General features: G+C 33.6%; 1 protein-coding gene across 4 annotated transcripts in view; it reads right to left on the bottom strand.

Moving 5' to 3' along the window:
• BCKDHB (branched chain keto acid dehydrogenase E1 subunit beta) overlaps positions 1-24,078 on the bottom strand; it is a 252,291-nt gene that overhangs the window by 74,776 nt on the left and 153,437 nt on the right. For all 4 annotated transcript variants that reach the window (XM_054490937.2, XM_054490938.2, XM_054490936.2 and 1 more), the window contains exon 9: positions 12,656-12,742. In XM_054490937.2, the coding sequence (XP_054346912.1) occupies positions 12,656-12,742 (87 nt within the window). The remainder of the gene's footprint in view (positions 1-12,655; positions 12,743-24,078) is intronic.

The raw sequence follows: 24,078 nt of genomic DNA, 5'->3' as shown, positions 1-24,078 counted from the left end.
GCAGGCAGAAAGGAGAAAAGATACTGTGGTTCTCTGAACAGATATAAGAGTATCCATGCTTACTACCAGAAGGATTTAGCCATGCTACTGTGGCTCCCATGACTCAGCACAGATATAGGTTAGTAAAGGTCCTATTTTTATAAAGTACGTGGGTTTTATTAAAATGGAAACTGCATTTAATTTATTAGGTAAATTGATAACAGAATACATAATTAGGCATTCCATCATATTAGAAGACTATTTTATCAACATTTATGCAGTACTTCATTATTTTAATGTACTTGAACTGTGTATTGGAACTGCCACAGAAAAGCTGGTTTTAATAAAATTTAGAATTGTGTGATGTTGGAATATTACTCACAAAATACACTCAAGTTGTTCAGCTATGCACACTTAGGTAGAAATCTATGCCCAGAAAAGTTCATGGTTAAAAAATAAGGCATAAATTTTGTGTCAGAGTGCAGAGGCAGGAGATTCTTCAGTAATGAGCTGAAAAGGCAAGATTAAGTTTCAATTTTTTTAACTGCTAATATAAATTTGAGTTAACCATTGCTATTAGAAAAAAGACTAGCAGAACAAGAAGAAAAATGCAACACTTAAAAATACAAGCCATCTCAGAGAAAACATTGTCTGAGTGGTTCTGAAAGCACCTAATAATACAGGCATGGTGACCATTTTATGCTATTGCTTTTTGAAGCCCAGAATTTAAATCAATCCAGAAAAGAAATGAAAATGTGTTACAATTAAGAGAGCAAACTAATCCTATCAAAAGACAGGAAATAATGAGGACTTGTTTTAAGCAATGGCACAATTACAAATGTGGATGATACAAATGTCACCTTAAGGCATTTTTAAAAACAAATATTTAGCTCCCCTTTAAAGAATAGTCATGAATTATATCTTTTTCAGCTGATAATTTTGATAAAGACAAATAGACTCTTTGTGCCATCTGAAATATAAACTGTCTTAAACAGCAAATGTCATTATCTGATCCTCTAAAGGATTAAAACAAAAAAGTTATGTCTCTTCAAATGAATCAAGAAGTAAAAATAAAGTCACTTCTTTAAGTTAACTTGAAAGAAAATGATCAAACATTCAAGATTTTCCAATCAAATGGAAATTTTCAGATATCTTGAAGACTCACATTAATACTGATAGATTTGAAAAATCAAAACAATGATCAACTAGATGATTTCTGCTTTTAACCTTCATTTTCAACTTCTTGTTTTTGCAGTAAGTGCTGATTTTAACTTGTCTTAATTTTCACAAGTGTTTAACTTCAAATTGAGGAGAAAATGCGTTAGCAGTAGTGAATCTCTATTTTAATGTCTATTTTAAACTCGACTATATTTTGGTGAACTGTGAACTCATTCATGAAAATAGATAATGGCCCTCATAACAAAACACAAACTGATTTGATCTGTAAGTTTAATTACCCTAAATTACCAAACCAAAATGAGCTATCAACATCACCAACATTATTGACTACAAAGGGCATGACAAAATGAGAAATTTAGTTCTGTCTCCAGGAGGCAGACCCATCCTGTTACTGATTGTGAATACAATGCTGACAAAACATGGCTAACATTTCTTGGCAAATTTAATATGTGTCTTCATTTTTGCCTAAAATGTTGTACAAGGTGGCCAAGAGAGTCAGCCAGGTTATGGATACATTATCTGCTGTCTTTCATGCAGAAAATTTTAAATAACCTTATTGTAGTTAGAAAATTTTGAAGATAAGGCTGTACATTTTAAAATATACATACTGAAATACAATCATTTCATACCAAATAAGACAATAAAATATTTTAAATCCACTATAATTTTCTTTGAGGATACAACCATATTTTCAAGGATCACTTCAATGAATGGAAACTACAACTTTTAAGGTACTAAAAAAACAATGAAAAGGGACCAAGTCATAGAAATCACCGTAACTTTTTAAATAAAGTAATGTTTTCCTTCAGAGAATCTATTTTACTAATTAATAGTCCATTCAGTCTACGAAACTTCATTGGTATATATGTAAATATAAATGTCTTCCTTAGCTTACTGGGGTGAGAAGAGAGAAAGAGTAGGGGAGCTTGGTAGGAATGCACCTTTGAATTCAAGGGGGACTACTTATGACTACAGAAATACCAAGAATTGCATGAGAGAAACTGGGGCACTTACTACTCAGGGAGATGAAATATGATCTTTTTTCTGACTGGCTTAAATCCAGAAAGACTTCAAAAAGAATGATGGCAACTCATGATAAATTTAATACCAAAAAGAGGGATGGGAAATAAGCAGTGAACCCAATGTTAGTATCAATTACATGCTAGTAATGTCAGTTTCAGTGCCATTAACTGATTAATACAGAAAAATTAAATAATCTGAATACCCCAATACAATGCTGCTTTCACTTCTGTAATAAGAGCAATGAATCAAAATATGCCATACCTGTAGAAGACAGACACTAACCTGCGGAAAAACCAAATCTTATGTGGTGAGCTGGCATTGGTTTTAAAATCATCCCACATCACAATTCTGAGTAAGTAACCACCATCACTATGAATGGTAAATCCCAAAACTCAAATGCATATGATAAAGGAATTATGTCAAAATAAGTAATATGAAATCTTTGCAAAACAACTTTATAAGCAAAATGGGTTTTTTTTATTTTAAACAACTAGGAAGATTTAAAAGAATAACCATGTCATTTGAGAGAAACATGTCCTTTGTACGGACATGGACGAAACTGGAAATCATCATTCTCAGTAAACTATCGCAAGGACAAAAAACCAAACACCGCATGTTCTCACTCATAGATGGGAATTGAACAATGAGAACACACGGACACAGGAAGGGGAACATCATACTCTGGGGACTGTTGTGGGGTGGGGGGAAGGGGGAGGGATAGCATTAAGAGATATACCTAATGCTAAATGGTGAGTTAATGGGTGCAGCACACCAGCATGGCACATGTATACATATGTAACTAACCTGCACATTGTGCACATGTACCCTAAAAGTATAATAATAAGAAGAAAAATAAAATAAAATAAAAAAATAAAGCTTTTAATTATTAAAAAAGTGATATGTATGTACATAAAAATGAAGAAACAATTAGAAAATACAAATCAATAAAAGACTTATAGTGCAAGTTTCTTTCCCTATGCCTAGATGTATGTATATATAAAGTTTTTTTTTTTCTTTTCACAACATTGAGCAAGTAAAGTACCTGTAGGTTTGCATACAGGTGAGTTTTCATTTACTATTTTATTCATACAAATATTACAATGTTATCAACTACTCTTTTAATGATTTTGATAAATCCATAACATTCATCAAGTGGATAAATCATAACTTATTAAAATATATTCCTGTTGTTGTCATTAAGAATGTGTCCGATATTTTCCTATCAAACGAACAACACTGAGAAGAATACATATTTTTGTGTTTAACTCCTAAGTGAGGATGCCTAGAATTCCTGAATCAAAGGAAATCTACACTTTGAAGAGTCTTGATACACATTCTCAATCTGATATCCTGGAAAAGTGAATCAATTTCTATTAATACATTCACATTCTACATCATCTCAGCAGAAAATAAAATTCATTTTTAAGCAGTCCCACTCTTATAAGTAACAAACAATATTTCATTTTTAAAATTAGCATTTTATCAATAGTAAGTGGCATATTTTTTCATGTTTGCTGGCTATAGTTATAAAACTAATCTGTTTCTGACCCTTTAAATAAAGGCCCTATTAATTTCCGTACTGACATTTAAGAATGCTTAATAGAGTACACGTTAGTTCTCTGTCATGTGTTACAACATATTCGCATTTGTCATTGTTTTTAAAATCATGCTTGTTTTTGCCATACAAAAATTTCCATTTTATGCAAATATATTTCTCTGTAACGGTATGATTGAGTATGCTGCATTTTAATTTTCTGATTAAAAATGTCTTACCCATCCCAATATAAGCTATTTTCTACCTTTTTCTTTTAGATTTAGTGGTTTTCTTTTTTTTTTCTAAGTTCATTTAGAGTTTATTAGGAAAAGGGAAAAAAGAGGTCAGGTTTGATAGATGTTTAAAAACTGACTGCTAGATGGTTTGGAGGGGAAGGGAGAGAATGAGGACAGGGAGAGGGGCAAGGAGGAGAGGGAGAAGACAAGGAGGCTGCCAGGGAGGACTGCAAATTGAGGAAATGGCATTCTATGCCAAGTGAATAGCATTAAGAGATCAAACCTAGCTCTAACTACTTCATTCCTCTCCTTTCCTTGAAAGTCAAGTTTCTTGAAATGGTAGTCTATATTCATTGGTTCAAGTCTTCACTACTTACTCACTCACCAGTCTAAATGTTGTCTGGCTTCCTGGCCACCCTTCTGTTTTCATCAGTCACCAGTGTCTTCCAGTTGCTACATGCAAGGTAGACCATTAGTCTTTAGCTGTCTTAAATTCTGGAAGCATTTAATATTCTTGGCCATATATGCTATTGTCAAACTCTTCCGCGCTTGTCTCCTGTAATGGCTCTCTCCTACTCCCTTCCTTTTCTGAAGCCACTCCCTCTCACTCTGCTTCATAACTTCCTTTCTTTCTCTTAAATGTTGGTGTGCCTTCTTCTTCAACCCAGGCAGCTTCTTCTTCAGAAACTTTCCCTTCTTAAGATTATCTCTTCCTATGTGACCCTATCTATACCCATGAACTCAGCCATCAGTATATCAGTATAAGAGAATGAATCCTTACCCATTTCCTACACCTTAGATTCTCTCCTGAGCTCCAGAAACACATTTTCATCCCCATTTCAGATACAAATCCAAAATGCACTCATTATCTTACACACACACACACACACACACGCATAAACCTGTTCTCCAATGATATTCTCCATCTCAGTGAAACTGCACCTCTATTCAAAAATCATCCAACCTAGAAACCAAGCTATGCTTTATTCTTGACTTCTGTATGCCTCTCCCTCATCCACCTCAATCCCCACCCCACTCCTGTCAGTCAGCAAGTCTTTCATTCAGATTCTCCCTCCTACTATCTGAAAAATTCACCTTTCTCTAACCTACTCCCATGTCCTTGGTTTAGAAGACCATCAAATCTCACCTAGTTTAATCACATACAGTAGTGAGTCACAAGGACAGGAATACATTCTGAGAAATGCATTAAGCAATTTTGTGGTTGTACAAACATCACAGACTATACTTTCACAAACCTAGATGATATGTATTTTTTTATTTATATACATATTTTTTCACATGGAAAACCAAATATCCCAGAACCAGCACTAAATATCAATCATTTCCCATACTTGATCTGCAATGCCCACATCAAGCACCATATTATCAGGTTTCTCTTTATGCTCCACTATGATCTCATGGGACCAACATCTTATATGTGGTCCATTGTAGACCAAAGTGTTGTTTTGCAGTCTGTGACTAGCTTTTTAGCAATTCTCCATCACTTCCTCTCTCACTCCTCCCCAGTGTATCCTCTACACAACTACCTAGGAGTTTTTCTAACTTTTAAATCTATATTAATCTCCTGCTTAAAATTCTTCACTTATATTCCTTTGCCTTAAATAATTATAGTAATATTTTCAGCTCCTACTACTTTCTATTTGCCAAGAGCTCCATAAAGTATATTTTATATATATTATATGAGAAAACTGGAAGTTACATTTATGTGAGCTGGCTTTACTCTGTCATATCTATTTCCTCCACATAAAAACAAATTCCTTAATATTTAACATTCTTTAGGATCTAATTCCTACCTACTGGTCAACCCTTATCTTATGCTACAGCCTCACATGCTAGTCATCAAACACACAAAACCACTTTAATCCCTTCAATAGCAAATCCTTTGCCTAATTCCTTATTCATATAGTTCATTCTGCCCGAAATACCCACCTACCTTCACTCCCAAGTTCATACTTATCCTTCACGAGTTAACTTGGCTGCCACATCTGGGTTAAATGAGCAAGTATTTTATAATCCTATAGTTCTCTGAATATTCCATTCTAACATGTACTATAATTACCTGTTTATCATCTACTTCTTCTAATAAACTCTAAGTGTCTCTAAAACAAGGACACCAATTCTTGGATGAAATGCCCATATTAAGGCTATCCCCAGAATACTGAATAAAGGATGGTTATAAGAAACAATTATCATTCAGGAAATAGCCAGTAGGCCAGTGTGATCTGCATACTGGAGTCAAAAAGGGATGTGAGAAATAACACTGGAAGACTGGTTTGAGTAGATCAGGATCTTGAATGCTGAGATAAATATTTTTTTGCTAGACCCAATGAGGATCCATTGGATGCTTTCAAACAGACAATGCACAAAATTTGATGTGTGTTTTAAGAAAATAATGAATAGTAATTAGATGAGAGGTGAACAGCTGGAGACAAAGATAAGGAGACAGTTTAGGATGGGTCTGGTGGCTCATGCCTGTAATCCCAGCACTTTGGGAGGAAGAGGCGGGAGGATCACTTGAGGTCAGGAGTTCGAGACCAGCCTGACCAACATGGTGAAACCCTGTCTCTACTAGAAATACAAAAAATTAGCTGGGTGTGGCGACAGGTACCTGTAATTACAGCCACTTGGGAGGCTGAGGCAGGAGAATCACTTGAACCCGGGAGGCAGAGGTTGCAGTGAGCCGAGATTGCACCACTGCACTCCAGCCTGGGTGATGGAGCCAGAGCAAGACTGTCTCAAAAAAACAAAACAAAACAAAAAACAAACAAACAAACAAAAAGGAGACAGTTTAAAAGGTCCAGAAAAAGTTGAAGAGAAATAGAGTTCATTTTTATACAAGCTGATTTCCATAAACTAGCAAATAACCATGTGCATATGCCTACCTTTTCTCATTGTTTCACATTCAAATTTTTTCAGATAAATCATTTTATTACACAAATGTTGTATCTCTACCAAAATAAGCATAATGTTGGAATTTTGGGTCTAAAGCTCAACAGGTCAAATCTTTAAAGTTTCAAATTTGAAGGTTTCAAGAGTAATCATGTAAATGGTTGAGACGTCCCAGGAAAGAATGGGGAAAGGCACTTTGGGAGGTCGAGGTGGGTGGATCACAAGGTCAGGAGTTGAAGACCAGCCTGACTAAGATGGTGAAACCCCGTGTCTACTAAAAATACAAAAATTAGCTGGACAGGGTGGCAGGTGCCTGTAATCCCAGCTACTCAGGAGGCTGAGGCAGGGAATTGCTTGAGCCCGGGAGGCGGAGGTTGCAGTGAGCCGAGATTGTGCCACTGCACTCCAGTCTGGGCGACAGAGCGAGACTCCATCTCAAAAAAAAGAATGGGGAAAGGGTTGAAGGTGGAAACTAAACAAGCAAAGGAGAAGATGACATGGAAGCAGACCAGGTGTGGTTAGGGCAAGGAGGAGAACCAACAGAGTATAACATGGATTTAACTACAAACAGTAATGAAGCAGCCCAATCCACAATATATCCCCAGAGTGATTTAGACTTTGGTTCCTATCTGTGGTCACAGAAGCTGTTTACAGAATACTAAACAGGCTTCAGGAAGAAACTACAGTTTTAAAATGCCATCCTATATCCAAACACTCCACATTAAACTGTTTTTCTGATGCTCTGGCTCCATCTTTTAGTATAGAAGTATACTTCTCCTGATTGTTTTATCTGTTGCTATTAGGAAAGGTTTTGCATCACTGGTAAATTTTTTGTTAATTGAGATTATAAAATTGCAGTAAACTACTCATCAAATTACTAATCTGATACTTTTCTCTGATGACAATTTATCAGCACGGAAATTTTAATTAAACATGTTTTCCAGAATGGTAAAAATTCAAGACCCTTTAGGACCTTTTCCCCTCTTTTCAGATTGATATCTTTAAACAAAGTGTTTGGAAATTCAGTAGTAATAAGTTTATAAGAAAAAAATCCTTCTCCATAAACTATACTAACATGAAACACTGAAAAAAGCAAAAATTCCTTTAACTTGAAAATTATTAAAAGTTTTCTTTTACATAATGACTTGTGTAGGCCCTATAAAAATCCTTTGAAACTATTAGAATCTGACAATCTTAAAAAATGTATGTTGGTATCCACAATTTCTGAGTTCTTATGCTAAGAAAAGAGACCGCACAGAAAGGACATAACAATGGTATGGAAACTTACCATCCTCTCCAATTGGACTCTTTATTGCAGACTTATTGCTTCCATATGAATTAAAAAAAAAAAAAAAAAAAACTCAAATCTTTAAGCCAACCACATCCCTAAAATTTTTGGCACTCTTTTTAAGCACTGAATCCAAAGCAGGAGAAAAAAACAATAACTTAAAAAAAAATTATCACACAATTCTTATCAGACTCGGGATTTGTTTTTTCATTATGGAGGTGTGTTGGAAATTAATAATAAAGGCTGATTCACAATCCTTAAAAAAATTTACTCTATTTAAACCAGCCAAAATACCATAAATTATTTGGTCTTAATATTTAAATAAATAATAGCTATGTTGAACGTTACATTCTAGAATATATAAATTAATTTGGGGGATATTAAAATAGATGAGGTTAACACTTTTGCACACTGAAGGCTTTCTTAAAAAAACCTGGGGTTACATAAAGCTGAAGAATACAAGCATCAAATAAAATTCATTCATATAATTTTCTGAAACAATAAAATCTTTGCTTAAAATACACAATAAAAAGAACACTGAATTATCTAAACTCTATAGTCATTGCACTTTTCCACAAATTACGGTGCACAATTCATGACTCCCTAAAAGAAGTATTTTAAGTTATAGTATGTGTCAAGTAAAAGAAAAGAACGAAAAAGTTCCCATACCCTAAAGTGAGAACAGATGGGAATGTAAGATAAGAAGAGACAGTGAAGCTTTAGATGACTGACCAAGAAATCTTCCCCAGAGTGGGGCCAAATATACCAGACCTCAGCTTGCTCTGCCTTCCAGTTAATTTCCAAATTAAATCCAATAGAAATATAAAGCACTTCGTAGATTAGATGCACTGTTTTTTATTTTTGTAATCATTTATTTCTCTCTATATATATGTTTTATGAAGAAACTTTAAATAAATAAGTTAAAAAATTATGTCTAATCAATATAAAGTAGTCTTCTAATCACTTGTGAGTTTACCATTATTTCAAACTAAGACTGTTAACAATAAATTTCTGTAAAATGGTAAAATAAATAGGCTTACAAAAAAAAAGTAGCAGGCATGAAACAAACCTAAGATGTGGGCACTGAATTCCTTGCACGATGAAAGAGCCATCTGCTATAAACTAGAGTTTTATAAATAATGACTCCATCTTATATTCATTCCTTTCATATTTGATCTGTACACTTAAATAAGCTTTAAATAGTAATGTCAACACTGCTTCTTATAAAAAATGTTCCTTTATTTGATATTTAATTTTATATAGCATAATATAATTTTTCTATCTAAAAATACCAATTATAAACTTAAAAGAATACTCTCCATAGTGCTGTATTCTCTTCAATATTTTTTATTTTAATATAGGTAGTAACTTGAACTTTTGAGTAAAACAGCATAGTTCATATTTTCAGGTGTTTTCAGATTTTTATGTATTTAAAAACAATAATTTTACTATTAATATTCATTCTCTTAAAATATTTTAAAAGCAATTTTGTAGGATTAACCACGAGCTTTTAAAAAGCTACCAGATATCTTCTATCAAAAATCGCCTGTGGAGCAAACTTTTTTTCATTTCCTTTGACATAAAACTTGCATTTGTTGAAACAACAATAACTTCATTATTTTAATGAAAAGTACCCAAATTTATACATCATTCTCATCCACGATTTAAAACATCTTTTCCAAGATAACAATGAAATAGTTGTCCATGTACATTTTCTCTGCTGTCCCAGAAAGTTGGCTTTCAATATCTTAACTCTGTTTTATCTTTTTTAACCTTACAAAATATACCCCAAAAAAGAAATAGAGAAATATGAATCATGCTAAGTGGTGAAAGCAGTTGTACCTCAAACTTAGATGATTTCAGTTTAAACAACCCAAGGCACTGGTAATTTGATACAGGTTTCACTTATAATATGGAACAAGGCTTTCCATAGAGAGGAAGCTCAATACAGCATATTGCATAGTTGAATATCTGCATGAAAGAGTTACTGAAAGGTATATTTTATTACTCAGATTACTCAAAATTATATGGGAAAATTATCGATGAAAAAAGTTTTTCAAGTGTCTAGCTTTTTTTCTAATCTTATCAGTAGATAAAAGCCATAACAGGCAAACATTTATGGATATCATGCTCATTAAATTTTACTAAAATTCATTTTCTATACTTTCTATTTGTGCAAATAAAATCTGAATTAAGCAAAAACACTGTGTACCTTTCAGATTTCTCATATTAATAAATCCAAACTCAAATTATCCAAAATATTAAATATAGTTCCTCCATCAAATATTACACTATTGTCTTAAGTCATTCTGTGGTTAGCTGGTGAATAATTTTGCCATGAACAACAGAACATTTTATAACGGGTCCAAAACTTCTATTATCTTCCTTGTGGAAGGCAGGGGATTTTGAATAAAGAGTGCATGTGCACACACTTAACATTTATTCAAGACTCCTGTCTAATCCCAGATATTCCACTGTCTTTATAAAATGGGTAAGTCACAAACACTCTGGATGACACTCATCTGTAAAAAGAATGCAGTTGGTTTAGATCAATATTTCTCAAACTATAGACTAGGGACACCTGAGGATCAATGAACACATTCCTGGGAGTCTGAGAGTGTTACAAGATGCTTTGTTTTGGTGTCTTCATATTATTATATAAATATGATTATATTCTGATACTCTCATTGACAATTTTTGCAACTGATAATTATCACATAATTTCAGGATCTTATTTTGATATTATGTTTATGATATTTTATGTTAGTTAGAGTGACTATGTTTAATTCTTAATACACTATTTCTCAAACTGGGATTCACTAATGTATTCTTGGGGCCTGAGAGACATTTTTCCATTAACATGAGACCACATATTATTTAAGACCAAGAGACACTAGATTAGATTATCATTCTAATTCCATTCCAGTCTAAAAAAATGTTGTATTCAATTGCAGTCTACCAATAACTTACAGAGATCAAACTTTAAAAGCACACTTAGAGAAAGCAAACTTCACAAGAGGAGTTATAGTATCTAATTCCAACTATGTTCTACTTGTTTTCCTTTTTTAATTATATGCAATTGAAACTTTTGAGATGTCAATAAGTAGTGAACAAAACACAACAAGGCTGTCAAAGTTTCAATTAGCAACAGCCACTATCCTTTCAAATGGTTTAGTAGACTATATATTAACTGTAAGTCAGAAAATCCAGTTTCTTTTTCCAGTTTTGCCTCTGGCTTGAAATGATTGCCCTAATCTTTGTATTATGCTACTCAATGTATAAAATACACAATAAATACTAGGTACTCATGTTATATAATAATAATCAGTATGTTTTAAATTTTAATTGATATAGTAACTAGGAAAACAACAAATCTACAAAACTCAAACATTTGCTTTTCTTACTATCAGTGACTATATATAAATTGTAAAAATAATTTCGTTTTTGACTATAATTATGGATTACTTTGATCTAGTTTTTAAAACATTTATGTTTAAGTTGGGTTCATCTAATTTACAAATATTTGTAATTTTGCAATTAGCACTTAAGATATTTCATTGGTAAAAATCATTGTTTACTGATTAAACATCTAAAAATAAAAACTTACCATTATCCATATATCACAATTCTATAACAATATAGTAAGCCATATACTCTTAAAGGAATTCCCTATTCATGTATCTTAATAATCAAAGCATCTTCACACCAGTAAAGAGAAGTAAAGTGTTTGCAGACTGCGAAGATATTCTGAATTTAAAAGACATGCACCTTCCATTTAAAATATGGCTACTTAATTTTCAATTTAAAAATTAGGAAGAATGAAACTACCTTAAATTATCTTATACATGTTTATGATATAAATTTGAATACAGGTTTTAGGTAAAACTTGCCAGAAAGAGGTGTATAAAATTTTTTCCTGATATGTGGCATCTTAATGAGCATTTTTTTAAAAAAACACAAGTTTTTAAACAATTTCTAAAGCACTTCCAATACCATAGCATAATTTGAATAACTAAAATAAATAATTTTTAAAATTACTTATTAAATTAAAATTATTGATTTTTGAGAGATTCATTTTTGGAACGTGAAGGCTGTGAAAATCTAAGATCAATTCCACAATCAACCAATTCCATAACAACCTCAAGTCATATAAACAGGGAATGGGAACAGATTCAAATTAAAAAGATTTTTCTTCTTCTGTTAACCTAGCAAATACAAAGTTAATTTAGTAGACTCATTCCAAACTTTCTTCCCATAAAAAATTTTTCAGCTTTTACTATTTTAAGATATCTGTTCTAGAAGATTAATTAGACCATTAACTAACAAACAGAAAGTGTGGTCAGAATAAAAAATGAAAAAAAATTTACTTATCACAGTATATGAAAGCATGCACTACATTTCCATAAAGTGTATGCTTTCACATATTGTGATAAGTAATTTATTTTCTTCTGGAATTGGCGTGTGCAATTGTACAAGCACTGAAATCAGTTCCAAAAGTTATACTACCTGAACTGTAGAGCTGATTTCCGATGCAAAGCCGCCTGTCAAGGGAGCCTCGTGACTGATTAGCAGTCGCCCTGTTTTGATCACAGACTGAAAGAGAAAAGGTAAACCTGATGTTAAAAAGAGTATCTATTTTATGTATATGATGGTAGTTTTAAATCAGTAATAAATGAAAATTATATACATTCAATAAATAGTGTAAAAATCAGTAATTCAATTGTATGCCAATAAGTTACAATTTGCTTTCGACAGGTCAGTCATCTGATTTTTGAACTGTAAAAATTTTTTCAATATGGTTTATAATCCCAGTAGAAAAGAAAAATGAGATTTGTAATTCTATATATGCAATTAAAAATGCATACCCATTATTGTAAGATACGTTTGTGTTATAAACTGAATTGCTGTATTTCATATTTCAATGTTAATATTTTTCTTCATGTTAAAGAGCGAAAGTTTTTTTTTATTCATTTGTTTGCACATAAATAACAACAGCCTTAAGAAATACTGTTTTATGGAAAAGGAAAACACAAAAACAGTATGTGAAAGCTATAGCAAAGGAAAAATTTGGCAGTAAGAAATCCCTGCAAAAGTAAACCCCCTTCGTTAATGTGCTCTAAAATCTGGTTGATGACCACTCTCTATTTTAAGGGTAAAATGTCACAATCAGTACGTATTCTCAATAGTTGTTCAATGTGGTTGTCCACACTGTGCATGATACACTCTGTAAAATATTAAATAAAAAAGTATAGCAATAATATCATAGCAGGATGCCAGCTGTGTTGGCAGGTAAAACTATTAAAATCAACAGCAGGTTATTACTTAACATATGTTGAAAAATTATCATAGTACCAAAGAGAAATGGCAGTTTTGTCTTTAGATTTCTAACAATTTAATATCACCTCTAATAAAATCTGCTACTATTTCATAAATATAAAATGAAATTTTCAAGCAAAAATATCTATTGAAATAAAAGATTTCATTCATTCTAGGCAATTATAGTTCAGAATTTAAAAAGTATGCAGCAGTTTCAGCTAGCATATGTTAAACCCCAAGATATGGCCAGTAGCCATGACAAAAATAAGTTACCATATCTACTAGGTAAATAGTGACTTTAGAACATAAAATTTTATGAACACCTTAATGAATACCACTCAAACCCCAGTGAAACGCTAACCTTAGGATATTTGTATTTGGCTTTCTATGACTGTGATTAATTATGCCATTTGTAAGAGTCACAAATTAAATTTCGATGTACCTGTACAAAAATATTCCACAATCACAAAACAACATATGTATTTTCAAAGGGTTTTCTAAAAGATGTCCTGACTTTAAGAATAAACAAAAAAAAAAAAAAGAAGATCTGACAATCAGATCATTCTTTTTTTGTTTTTTTTGAGATGGAGTCTCACTCGGTTGCTCAGGCTGGAGTGCAGTGGCACCATGTCGGCTCACTACAACCTCCGAATCAGACCTCTCTTATAGCTCTGAAACTCAGAACTTGGCCAACATAAAAGTATCTAAGGATAACAGCCAAAATCCATCCAAGCTATCTGGTGCATCTTAAATTTTGAGCAGGTAGAAATAAGAAACTTCTATAAAAATGCTGTTACCCTAAAACCCTACACAACCAAATTGGTCCTTTTTGTCTGAGCTCAGGCCTATCCAAAATCAAATGACAACCTTTAGAATAATCCCTGAAAGTAAACAAGCAACCATGGCAGGTGGCCTATGTATCCTATAGCCTATGCAGATGGTTACAGAGTGGATGGTGAAATCAAGCACAGATGACCAAGGACAAAAGCTTCCAACCTTTGAGGTTGATTCAACATGACTTGTAAGTAGATAAAATTTGGAGCCCTTCTGAGCACTCCTCAGCAGAGGAATGACTAAATAGACCAATATGCACCAACAAAGTAGAGTATTATGCAGCCATGAAAAAGACTAAGGACATGTAAAGACAGCCACGACAAATTAACTGGTAAAATGAGCAAGTTGCAGGATGATATAATCTTACATTTTGTGAAAAACAACCACCACGGCAGTGAGCACACCAAGCAACATATCTTTTCAACATGTACATCGAGCCAACATGTATAAACAGTCCAGAAACTTTCATTCCAAAATATCAAAAATTGTTTCTCCCGAGCAATGCAGTGAAAGAAGTGTAGGAAAGAGACTTTTACTTTTTGCTTTATGTATGTTTAGATCACTGAAAGTATTCTAGTAAGTCTAAAATAAATAAAAATAAAGGGAAAGCCCTTGAATTAGTGCCAAAGATTTAAAAATACATGTTATTTTGTAGTTATAATCTTCTCAAAAAACAATAATGTTTTTGTGATATATTAGGACTAGCTTCAGAAACAACGGAATCCTGAGATCCAAACTCCAGCAGCAAACAGGCACACTAACAACGCAGGAAGCCAGTCTTCCCATCCCACTCTGTGTGATCTGCTCCAGGTCAGGACCATATCCAGCTCATCACTTGGCCCTCAAAGCCGTTAGATACTCGACAAAATGAGCAATAAACTATTCTCATCAGACAAGTTCAAGTCCTTCAACACCTCTGTATGTGCATTACAAAAATTGTGTGTTCTCAGATGAGGAGTTATGCTGACAGATAGGGAAATAATTCCAGAAATTTCTAAAACACCAAGAACTAGAGGAAAAATACAATAAAAGTAATCACACTTTGAGTTTGTGGAAATTGCCATTTGTCTACAAACAAGTGGAACAAAAATAGCGCAGCAAGAAGAGAGGAGTCAGAAGTAACAATCACAATCATAAACAATGACTGTCACAAAAATTGCTATGTGCTAGGCTCTGAGCTGAGTATTTTACATTCAATTACTTCACTTAATTTGGAAAGCACATACGATTCATTTTTGCTTCTTAAAAATCATTGCCAATGTCTAAAAGTATTAAAATGTATTATGTCAAAATTCTGAAAATGCAAAAATTTAGAAGACTGATACTTTCAGTCACACTCAATTAGCATATATTGAACTGTCTGAAAACAGTTCAATCATATTGTGAGGTATAGTAGAAATTTGTTATATGCTTTTTATCATTCACAATTTTAACTCGATAAAATTCCTGAAGATTGCTTTTCTATACTACTTTGGAAATTATTAACAACGTTAGTATAGTGAAAATGAGATCATTATAAATCTACGAAACAAGTGAATGTTACTTCTATTCTTTCTATTTTAATTAGATATTCTGATTAAAGTACATATTTTTGTCCCCTTTAATAGGCTTTTAATGTTCACATATCTAGGCAAAATAATATGTAACTGTCAAGAAATTCCCCTAACCATATTTAGCATTTTGATGTACTTAGTAAAAATTAATACAGTATGTTTCAATGGAGATGGCCATTAACCTTTTTAAGATAAATAATTGTAGATACAATGCTAATAATCATTTAAAAAATATTTTCTTCCAAAGAAAATAAATTTTAAAGTTTTTAAATTTTCTTCTGAGATAAATTCATTTCATCACTTGAAACAAATTAAAAGTGTTTAAACAACTTTTCAGGATGAAAGCTGAACCTATCAAAGCCAGGAAAGATCACGTAAGGCTGGATTTGCAAGTATCTACTTCTCCAACTTTTCACCACTAAGTACTGTTCCTGGATTCTGGCCTATGGCAGATGGAGCACCAATGAGTTACGGGTGACAAATGGCATCAGGGAAAGCTAAGCCAATTGAAGATCAGGACTCTGAATAACTCCTCTACCATAAAACAAAAGGACTTTGTTCCCTGCAAAGGAACAAAAGATTTGTTCTAAAAGATTTGTCAAAAAAGCATTAAAAACAGTCCTGAAAGGCTCGCAGTTTTCTCACCACTTCAGTTAGTCATTCCGTCCAACAGAGCACTAGTGGCATACTATCACAATAGGAGCAATCAGAATCCCAACCCTGTACACACGGCATTGCCAAAGGCAGATATATCAAGGCATCCCTGTTCTGCTGGAACCCTGAACTTGTTTCTTGTTTGGCCACTCCATGACTTTTCCCCATTACCCATTTTTTTCTACCCAAACGTCTTTATGAATGACCATAAATTAACCTATGCAGAACGTCTAGCACCGTGCTCTGAACATTGTAGACACTCAAGAAAAGTTAACTAGATAAAAACTCCATTAAAACAAATTGTTTAACTTTATTATGCATGTCCTCTTTTAATTTATTTATGCTATTGCATTCTTAGCACAATCCATTTTTAAGGTAGTTTAGAAGTATATACTTGACCACACCCCAGAATGATTTAATTATGAAGTAGCAGGCTCCAAATTGATGATATTTTAATGTAGTTTTAACAATAAGATATTTGTGGTAATAAGAGAGCTGCTAAGTTATACTCTGTTAAAATGATTGCACAGACTTTGGCTCCCCAAACATTAGACATATGTTTTAGTGAATACAGCCTTTAAAGATTTTAACACAATCCAACCAGGAAAACTGTTAAGTTGTCATTCTAGGAGAATTGATACAGATAGGCAAACCATAAAGCTTCCATATGCTGAAAGTACAACATCGACATTTGAAAAGCAAAACATTGATCATCTATCTATATTTTTTATTTTATTTCTTCCTCAAAATCTATAGCAAGATTGTTCTCTTACAGACAACTGAACCTTACCTACACCAAGTACAGCAACTATTCTGTCTGCTGACAAGGTTAAAAAAAGCAGTATTTTGGATAGGCAATTTATAGCCCTTTTAATATTTTCTATCCGAATATAAAGCTAATAAAAAGCAAAAGAAACACCAAAGCTGGTCTGTATCAGTTCCTTCTGAAATCAAGAGAACCTCATATCTGTAATGCATACATATAAGTACAACTAATGGTAAAATCATAGCACATATACTTCATTAATCAAGAACATATTATTTATACAATTTAGAATCATTAAGGATAGGATTTTGATGAACTTCAAATATCAACGCAAATGAATTAGATACATTTTTTGAGATGTTTTCTTGTTTTGTAGCCAAGTGCACGTAACAAGTTAGCCAGAAAAACCTCACAATTAATCACAGGTTAACAAACATATTAATATATGCCTAGTAATTTGTTAATCAGCATGACCTCCTCCACACATGACTGGACCACTGGCTAGTATTCCGCTGGAGAAATGCCAATGCTAAACAACAACAAAAAAACAGTCCTGAGCTTCAAAGTCTTGAAAACTCCGTCTTGGCAAAGATGTTAGTGAGAGGGTTACACATATTTTAGTACTGTAGGAAAGTGTAAACCAAGAAAAACTAAACTGTAAGGGCTTTATCACCCGTGTGGAAAAAGTACAAAAGGGAACAAGCAGAGCACAAGGACAATTACATGAAGAGCTGAAAAATAAGCAAATAATGTTGACAAAGAAATAAAACATTTGGGAAATTTTTGTACATCCTCACTGGTTCATTTTTTCCTCAATGATTTGTATAATCAGAACTGAAATACTGAAGAACCTAAGAAAACTGCTTTTGCAAAATTAAAAGTGGACATCTTTCTGAAAGCTACTTCAAAATATTTCAGATAAACATGTTCCTGTCAGTTAATGGACCTTACCCTTCCAACTTGCTTTCTAATAGTCCCTCTATGCTCCAGGCATGTCAGTCCCCTTGCAACTCTGAATGTGATCGATGGTTTTCCGCCTCAGACTTCCTTCCCCACATTGGCAGACATTCTATCCCTCCCTCAAGACCCATCTCACACAACTCTTTCTCCCTGGTCCCCCCAACCAGCTGGGCTTTCCCTTATATTAAACCCCATGGTACCTTTCCTCCTTTTTCTTGTCAGATTGTCTACGTGCTAGTAACCATTTCCCAGTAGAATTTCAGGCAGCTGAAAATGCAAAATATTATATGAAACCTAAAACCAGGTTACAAGGGCAAGAATCAAGTACAGTAATAAGGTGAAGGCAGCACACGCTGCTTCAACTCTCTCTCTTAGGAAGACACACGATTTACCTCATAGTACTGCACTGTATAGAAATGTCTAATCCTCCAACCTCACTCTAAATTACAAGTTTGAAGACAGAAACTCTTACTTATAATGCCTACTGAAGAACACAGCACATGGCAAATAGATATTACATTGAGCAAATTATGCTCTTTGTATATTAGTAAAAGATAAACAGCTTAAAAAAGGACCTAAGTATCTTTGTTTCTTTGTTTGGAGGAATTTTTTTTCATGGGCCGGGGGTGGTGGTGGTCTCTATACTATCTCCTTCAGCACTCCAAATCATTCAAGAGCATGAAATTCAGAACTACCAAATATTCTGTACCTAACTAGAATACCTAATACATTGTGTATGTGGCCACTCAATAAATGTTGCTTATATTGATCCCCCCAAAAAGCACACAGACACAGTAATTTACATGAATAACTCTTCAAGACTGGAAGTTTCTGATGCCTTTCATATCTTAGAGGGGACTAGTAATGTTATTAGGATGCTGAAAGAGAAGTCCTAAAACCTAAGCTCTAATCGTTCTAATTGTAATAGAGGACTGCCCTGGGCCAACTTCTCCACCTATTTTTTCCTACTTGAGACTTGTTTTGGAATAAGGAGTTCGCAGTACAATACATGCTTATGTGTACCTTTTTAAACACGCATGATGGTAACAAATACACAAACACTGAGTTGGTACTGAACACAAGTTTCCCATTCCTATTGAAAAAAGGTCACAATGGTGGCAAAGGTATTGTACTGGACTAGAGGACATTTATTAGAGACGTAGTTAAACATGGGTAAATAGTAAATAAATGCTTTCAAAAGTTTTTTGCCCCATTTCCCTGTCAGCTTAAACATCAAACAAAGCATAACCACCTGTAGGCAGCAACATAATTATTTCTGCCAAAACAATATTTCAAAGATTGAAGTAGCTGCTTGTCAGGTTGTTTTTGTATCTTCACTCTTTTCTATCAGTTTTTAAAAACATTTTCATAAACTTATTCCTAATCTCTACCTCAACTCAATCTGTTTCTATGAAGAAAAGAAATTGTAACATGTGATTTGGCTATCAATACTGTCGACTTCCATGTCATAGAATTTTAGAAAACTGTTGAAAAGGTCTACTACAAAGCCAAGTTGTACTTTTGAAACACAATCAGGGTGCTGCATCTTCTACACCTTCTATCCTTAGAAGACTCTTCCTGGCTCTTCCAGGCTTTTTCTTTGGAGTTGGCAATGGCAGGAGGCATTTGGAAGTACCACACAACTAAAGCCTTACTGTAAATATGCTTATGCTCTTCTAATAAATAAAACAGTGAGAGTTCAAGAGCTACTGCACAGTATTTGGCAAATTTAGAACCTGAACCAACCATAAAGACCACTGTCAGTATCATTCTTCTATATTTATCATTCATTAATTCCAGCAGTTTACCTTCATTCAAGTGTTGTTACCATGGTGTTAATACGTATTATATTGTTCTAAGTTTAGCATTCAGGTTATAATTGTAAGCTGACTGAAAAATTCCATAAAAATCGTTTTGTTTTCCCATTTTAATCATTTTTAATTGTACAGTTCTGTGGCATTAAGTACATTCACGTGATTATACAACCATCACGACCATCCGTCTCTCGTCCTTATCCATCTTCCCTAGCAAAACTCTGTAGCCATTAAACAATAACTCCTCATTCCCTCTTCCTCCAAGCCCTTGGCGTCATTCTACTTTGTCTCTACGAATCCGACTGGTTTAGGAACCTTATATAAATGGGTTCATACAATATTTGTCATTTTGTGACTGCTTTATTTCACGTTGCATAATGTTTTCAAGGTTCATCTACGCTGTATCATGGGTCAAAATTTCCCTCCTTTGAAACTGAGTAATATCCCACTGTATGTATATATCACATTTTGTTTATACATTCATCTATCGATGGATGCTTAAGTTCCTTTTACCTTCTGGCTACTGTGAGTACTGCTGCTATGAGCATAGGTCTACAAATATCTGTTTGACTCCCTGCTTTCACTTCTTTTGTATATATACCCAGAAGTGGAATTGCTGGGTCATGCCATAATTGTTTAATATTTTCAGAAATCATCATAGTAATTTCCACAGAGACTACACCATTTTACATTCCCACCAACAGTGCACAAGAGATGCAATTTCTCCACATCTGTACCAACACTTATTTTCTGTAGTTTTGACAGTAACCACCCCAATGGGAACGAGGTGGTATCTCATTGTGATTGTGATTTGTATTTCCCTAAAAATTAGTGGTGTTGAGCAATTTTCAGGTGCTTAATGGCCACTGGCATATCTTTCTTGGAGAAATGTCTATTTGAGTCCTTTCTCCATTTTTTAATCCCCCTGTTTTATGTTTTGTTGTTGATATAGTGTTTCAAAGGTGCTTAATAGGTCTAATTTCTTAAACTGGTCCCTTTGAGGACTGGAAAGAAAATCTTTTCAGAATATGATATTCCGTATGGAAAAATATATAATCAAATCTCAATTGTTTACCATGTCCTCCTTCCTTAAAAAGCATCACGTTCTGGTTTCCTCACCATCCTCCATTCTGAAAGAGACACAGGGAAAAATTTTCCTGACATCATCAACGTCACACATCCTCTGCCAGACTGCTTAACCATGACAGCACTCCTCTCCTGAAAAATCTTCAATGGTAAATCAGCTAATCAGAATCTTAGAGAAAACTTATACATGGTAACAGCACCTATAATTCACTGCTACAGAAACAAAAGAGACGTTACACACTAGAAAACCTCTGAGCCTCATAGCTTTGCTCCATATTGTGCCAGTAATTTGGAGATAAATAATGCCAACTAAGAAAATTTGAACATTATATTAGTACAAACCAGAAAATCACTTTCATCATCTTATTTATTACATGCACTCTCTCAATTAACTTTTAATGTTGTATAAATTCCAAAGGTCATCAGTTCATTTAAAACAATTTCTTGAACCATATGTGCTAATACTGGGGAAGCAAAGACAAGTTAACTCAGGTCCCTAAAGGGTTGTACTATATATGTTGCCACAATGCCCTAGGGCAAAGCATACCCAAGAAAGAAAGAAATTAATTTAAAGATTATTTTAAGTGATAAGTAACAAGGAAAGGCATGATACTGGTATTAAAAATCAATTTATTTTTGTTAGAAACAAGTTTTTCTAGAATTTTAAATTTCAACTCCTTTGTTCTTTTCTAAAAAAATATTGAAAAATGAATTTTTCTCTTCTTAAAACAACAATTACTAATATCCTCTGCTTTTCAATTCGTAAGTCCCCACTTGGCAAATTTTTCTCAAGTGTTGACAACAGAGGGAAATACTATGTCTGGCCATCATAAGAGTTCTAAAGGGTAGAAACTGACATCATCCCTTGTACTCCCAGCATACCGTGAATAAGAAGAAAGCGACCCTAACCAAAACCAAGATTGTCAGCCAGTTACATTTTACACTGCTGTTTTAAGCACGTATCAAGGGTACAATTTTCCCTGAAGCCAGCTGGTTGTCTACCAAGGTCATGCTTCCCTAAGGAATGATCAAAAGTATAAACACTGCTACACTTCTGTATCACCATGGATAAATGGTCCTATTTTCTAAAACCTGGTCCAATTCTGTTGGAATAAATGAATTTTTGGCCCATTACGGAACAAAAATTATGTGTAGTTCATAATACATGGGCAAGGCTTAAAATCTTTTGGGTTTTTGGGTATGACTCAAAAAAGTGCTGGAGTAAAACTCAAAGGATATTTCAGCAAAAATTACACATATCTTTTTTAGTGTATATAACTAAGATGGCACAGAGAGAAACAAAATATATAACTTACGTGCTTTCATTAAAACCAAGATAACAGGGTTTTAATTATGTATTTAAGTTATTAATGTGACAAATGGATTCAGGAAAAGAATTCTTTAGCAGAAATAGTATTATTTTTCCATAACATATTCATTGATTATTTAATAGAGAAGGCAGGAATACAGAGGAGAAATTTATTGTGTTTCATTCATTTGTTTGTTTTAAGACAAGGTCTCGCCCTGTCACCCCCAATGGAGAGCAGTGGCACAACAGAGGCACAAAAATCTTAAGGTCAAAAATTATATTATTGCTAATAGGATATTAGTGAGAAGATACAATAATAATAGTTCTCCAGAAATACAATTTAATATTTAAAAATCAATTTTTATCTAGATTTAAATCCTTTTGTTCAGGGAAAGAGCTCAGTAATTTTCTTTTCCTCATAATGCACAAAAATATCAACAATCCATTCCTATTTGATGTACAATTCTTTATTCTGCAATGCTTTCATTGACAAGGACTATAACAGTAACATGTTTCTGTCTATTATACCAGAAGAAGTGAGATATACTTACAATAGCTTAGGTTGTGAATGACAGTATTTTATTTTTTTAAGGAGTGATCCAAGAAGATTTTGTGCTTGGCTCACTTTATCATAAAAAGTTGATCACTTTGCTATATTGTCTATGAATAAAACAGTTATTATAAAAGAGAAAATACCCCTACCAAACAAAGAAAATGTTCTATTGCTCTACTAATTTTTAAAAATAAGTTTAAAAGTAAGGACAAAGTGGCATTTCACCCATTAATGTCACAAAGTAATTTAAATGTAAATTCTGACAAAGGTATATAGTTAAAATCTTCCTTACATTGCCAAAGGCAATGTAAACTGCCATAAGTCTTCTGAGAAATATTTTGGGAATATATTTTCCAAAAGCTACTAAATGTTCAAATCCCTGAAATAAGGAATCTCAGTTCTGAGAGCTGACTCTCAGAGGACTCCAAAAGATGTAAAATACTGGACTTCTGGTTTAAAATAGTCATACGTGTGCACGTGTGTGTGTGCTACCAGGGTCAAAAAAATTCAGAAAAATTTAAGAAACACTGTTTTAGAGCCAGGGCATCATACTAAATACCCAAATACCATATTTGGTCATGGGCAAATTCCACTTAAAAGGACAAAGCACTTTAGAAACACTGCCTTTAAATCCCTTCCACAGCTATCATAGGTTGCATACTGCTTCACTAATTTTGTTTCATCTTTCTAATCTCTGCAGGCCCTTCAGTGTGTGACCCTAGCTCAGTGGCAGAAAAACAAGTGGAAAGCTGGCAGCACAGGAGAAGACCTTACCTGTACAGCAGAGCTTCTACACCAGAGATCAAGCTGGGAACTGCACGCTCTACCCTTTGGGTGGAAACCTGAGGAAATTCCCGCAGCAAACAAATTGAGAGCAGAATCAAAGCGAACTCCACACTCTGGTTATGGGCAAATGAGCCTGTACAAACTGATACCACCCTATTCGAAGATTAGTAGTAAAGGAAGCAAAACATAGACTAAAGCTAATAGAGCCTACTGAAAAAAATGCTGAAAATTATCCTGATCACTCAAAAGAAAAGCAGGTCTCTAAGAATAATCTACTTAACATCCAGAAGAAAGTGTT

This window comes from Pongo pygmaeus, chromosome 5 (genome assembly GCF_028885625.2).
Source record: "Pongo pygmaeus isolate AG05252 chromosome 5, NHGRI_mPonPyg2-v2.0_pri, whole genome shotgun sequence".
NCBI lineage: Eukaryota > Metazoa > Chordata > Mammalia > Primates > Hominidae > Pongo > Pongo pygmaeus.
Note: the sequence above shows the minus strand (reverse complement) of the source record. Positions and strands in the feature narration are given on the sequence as shown.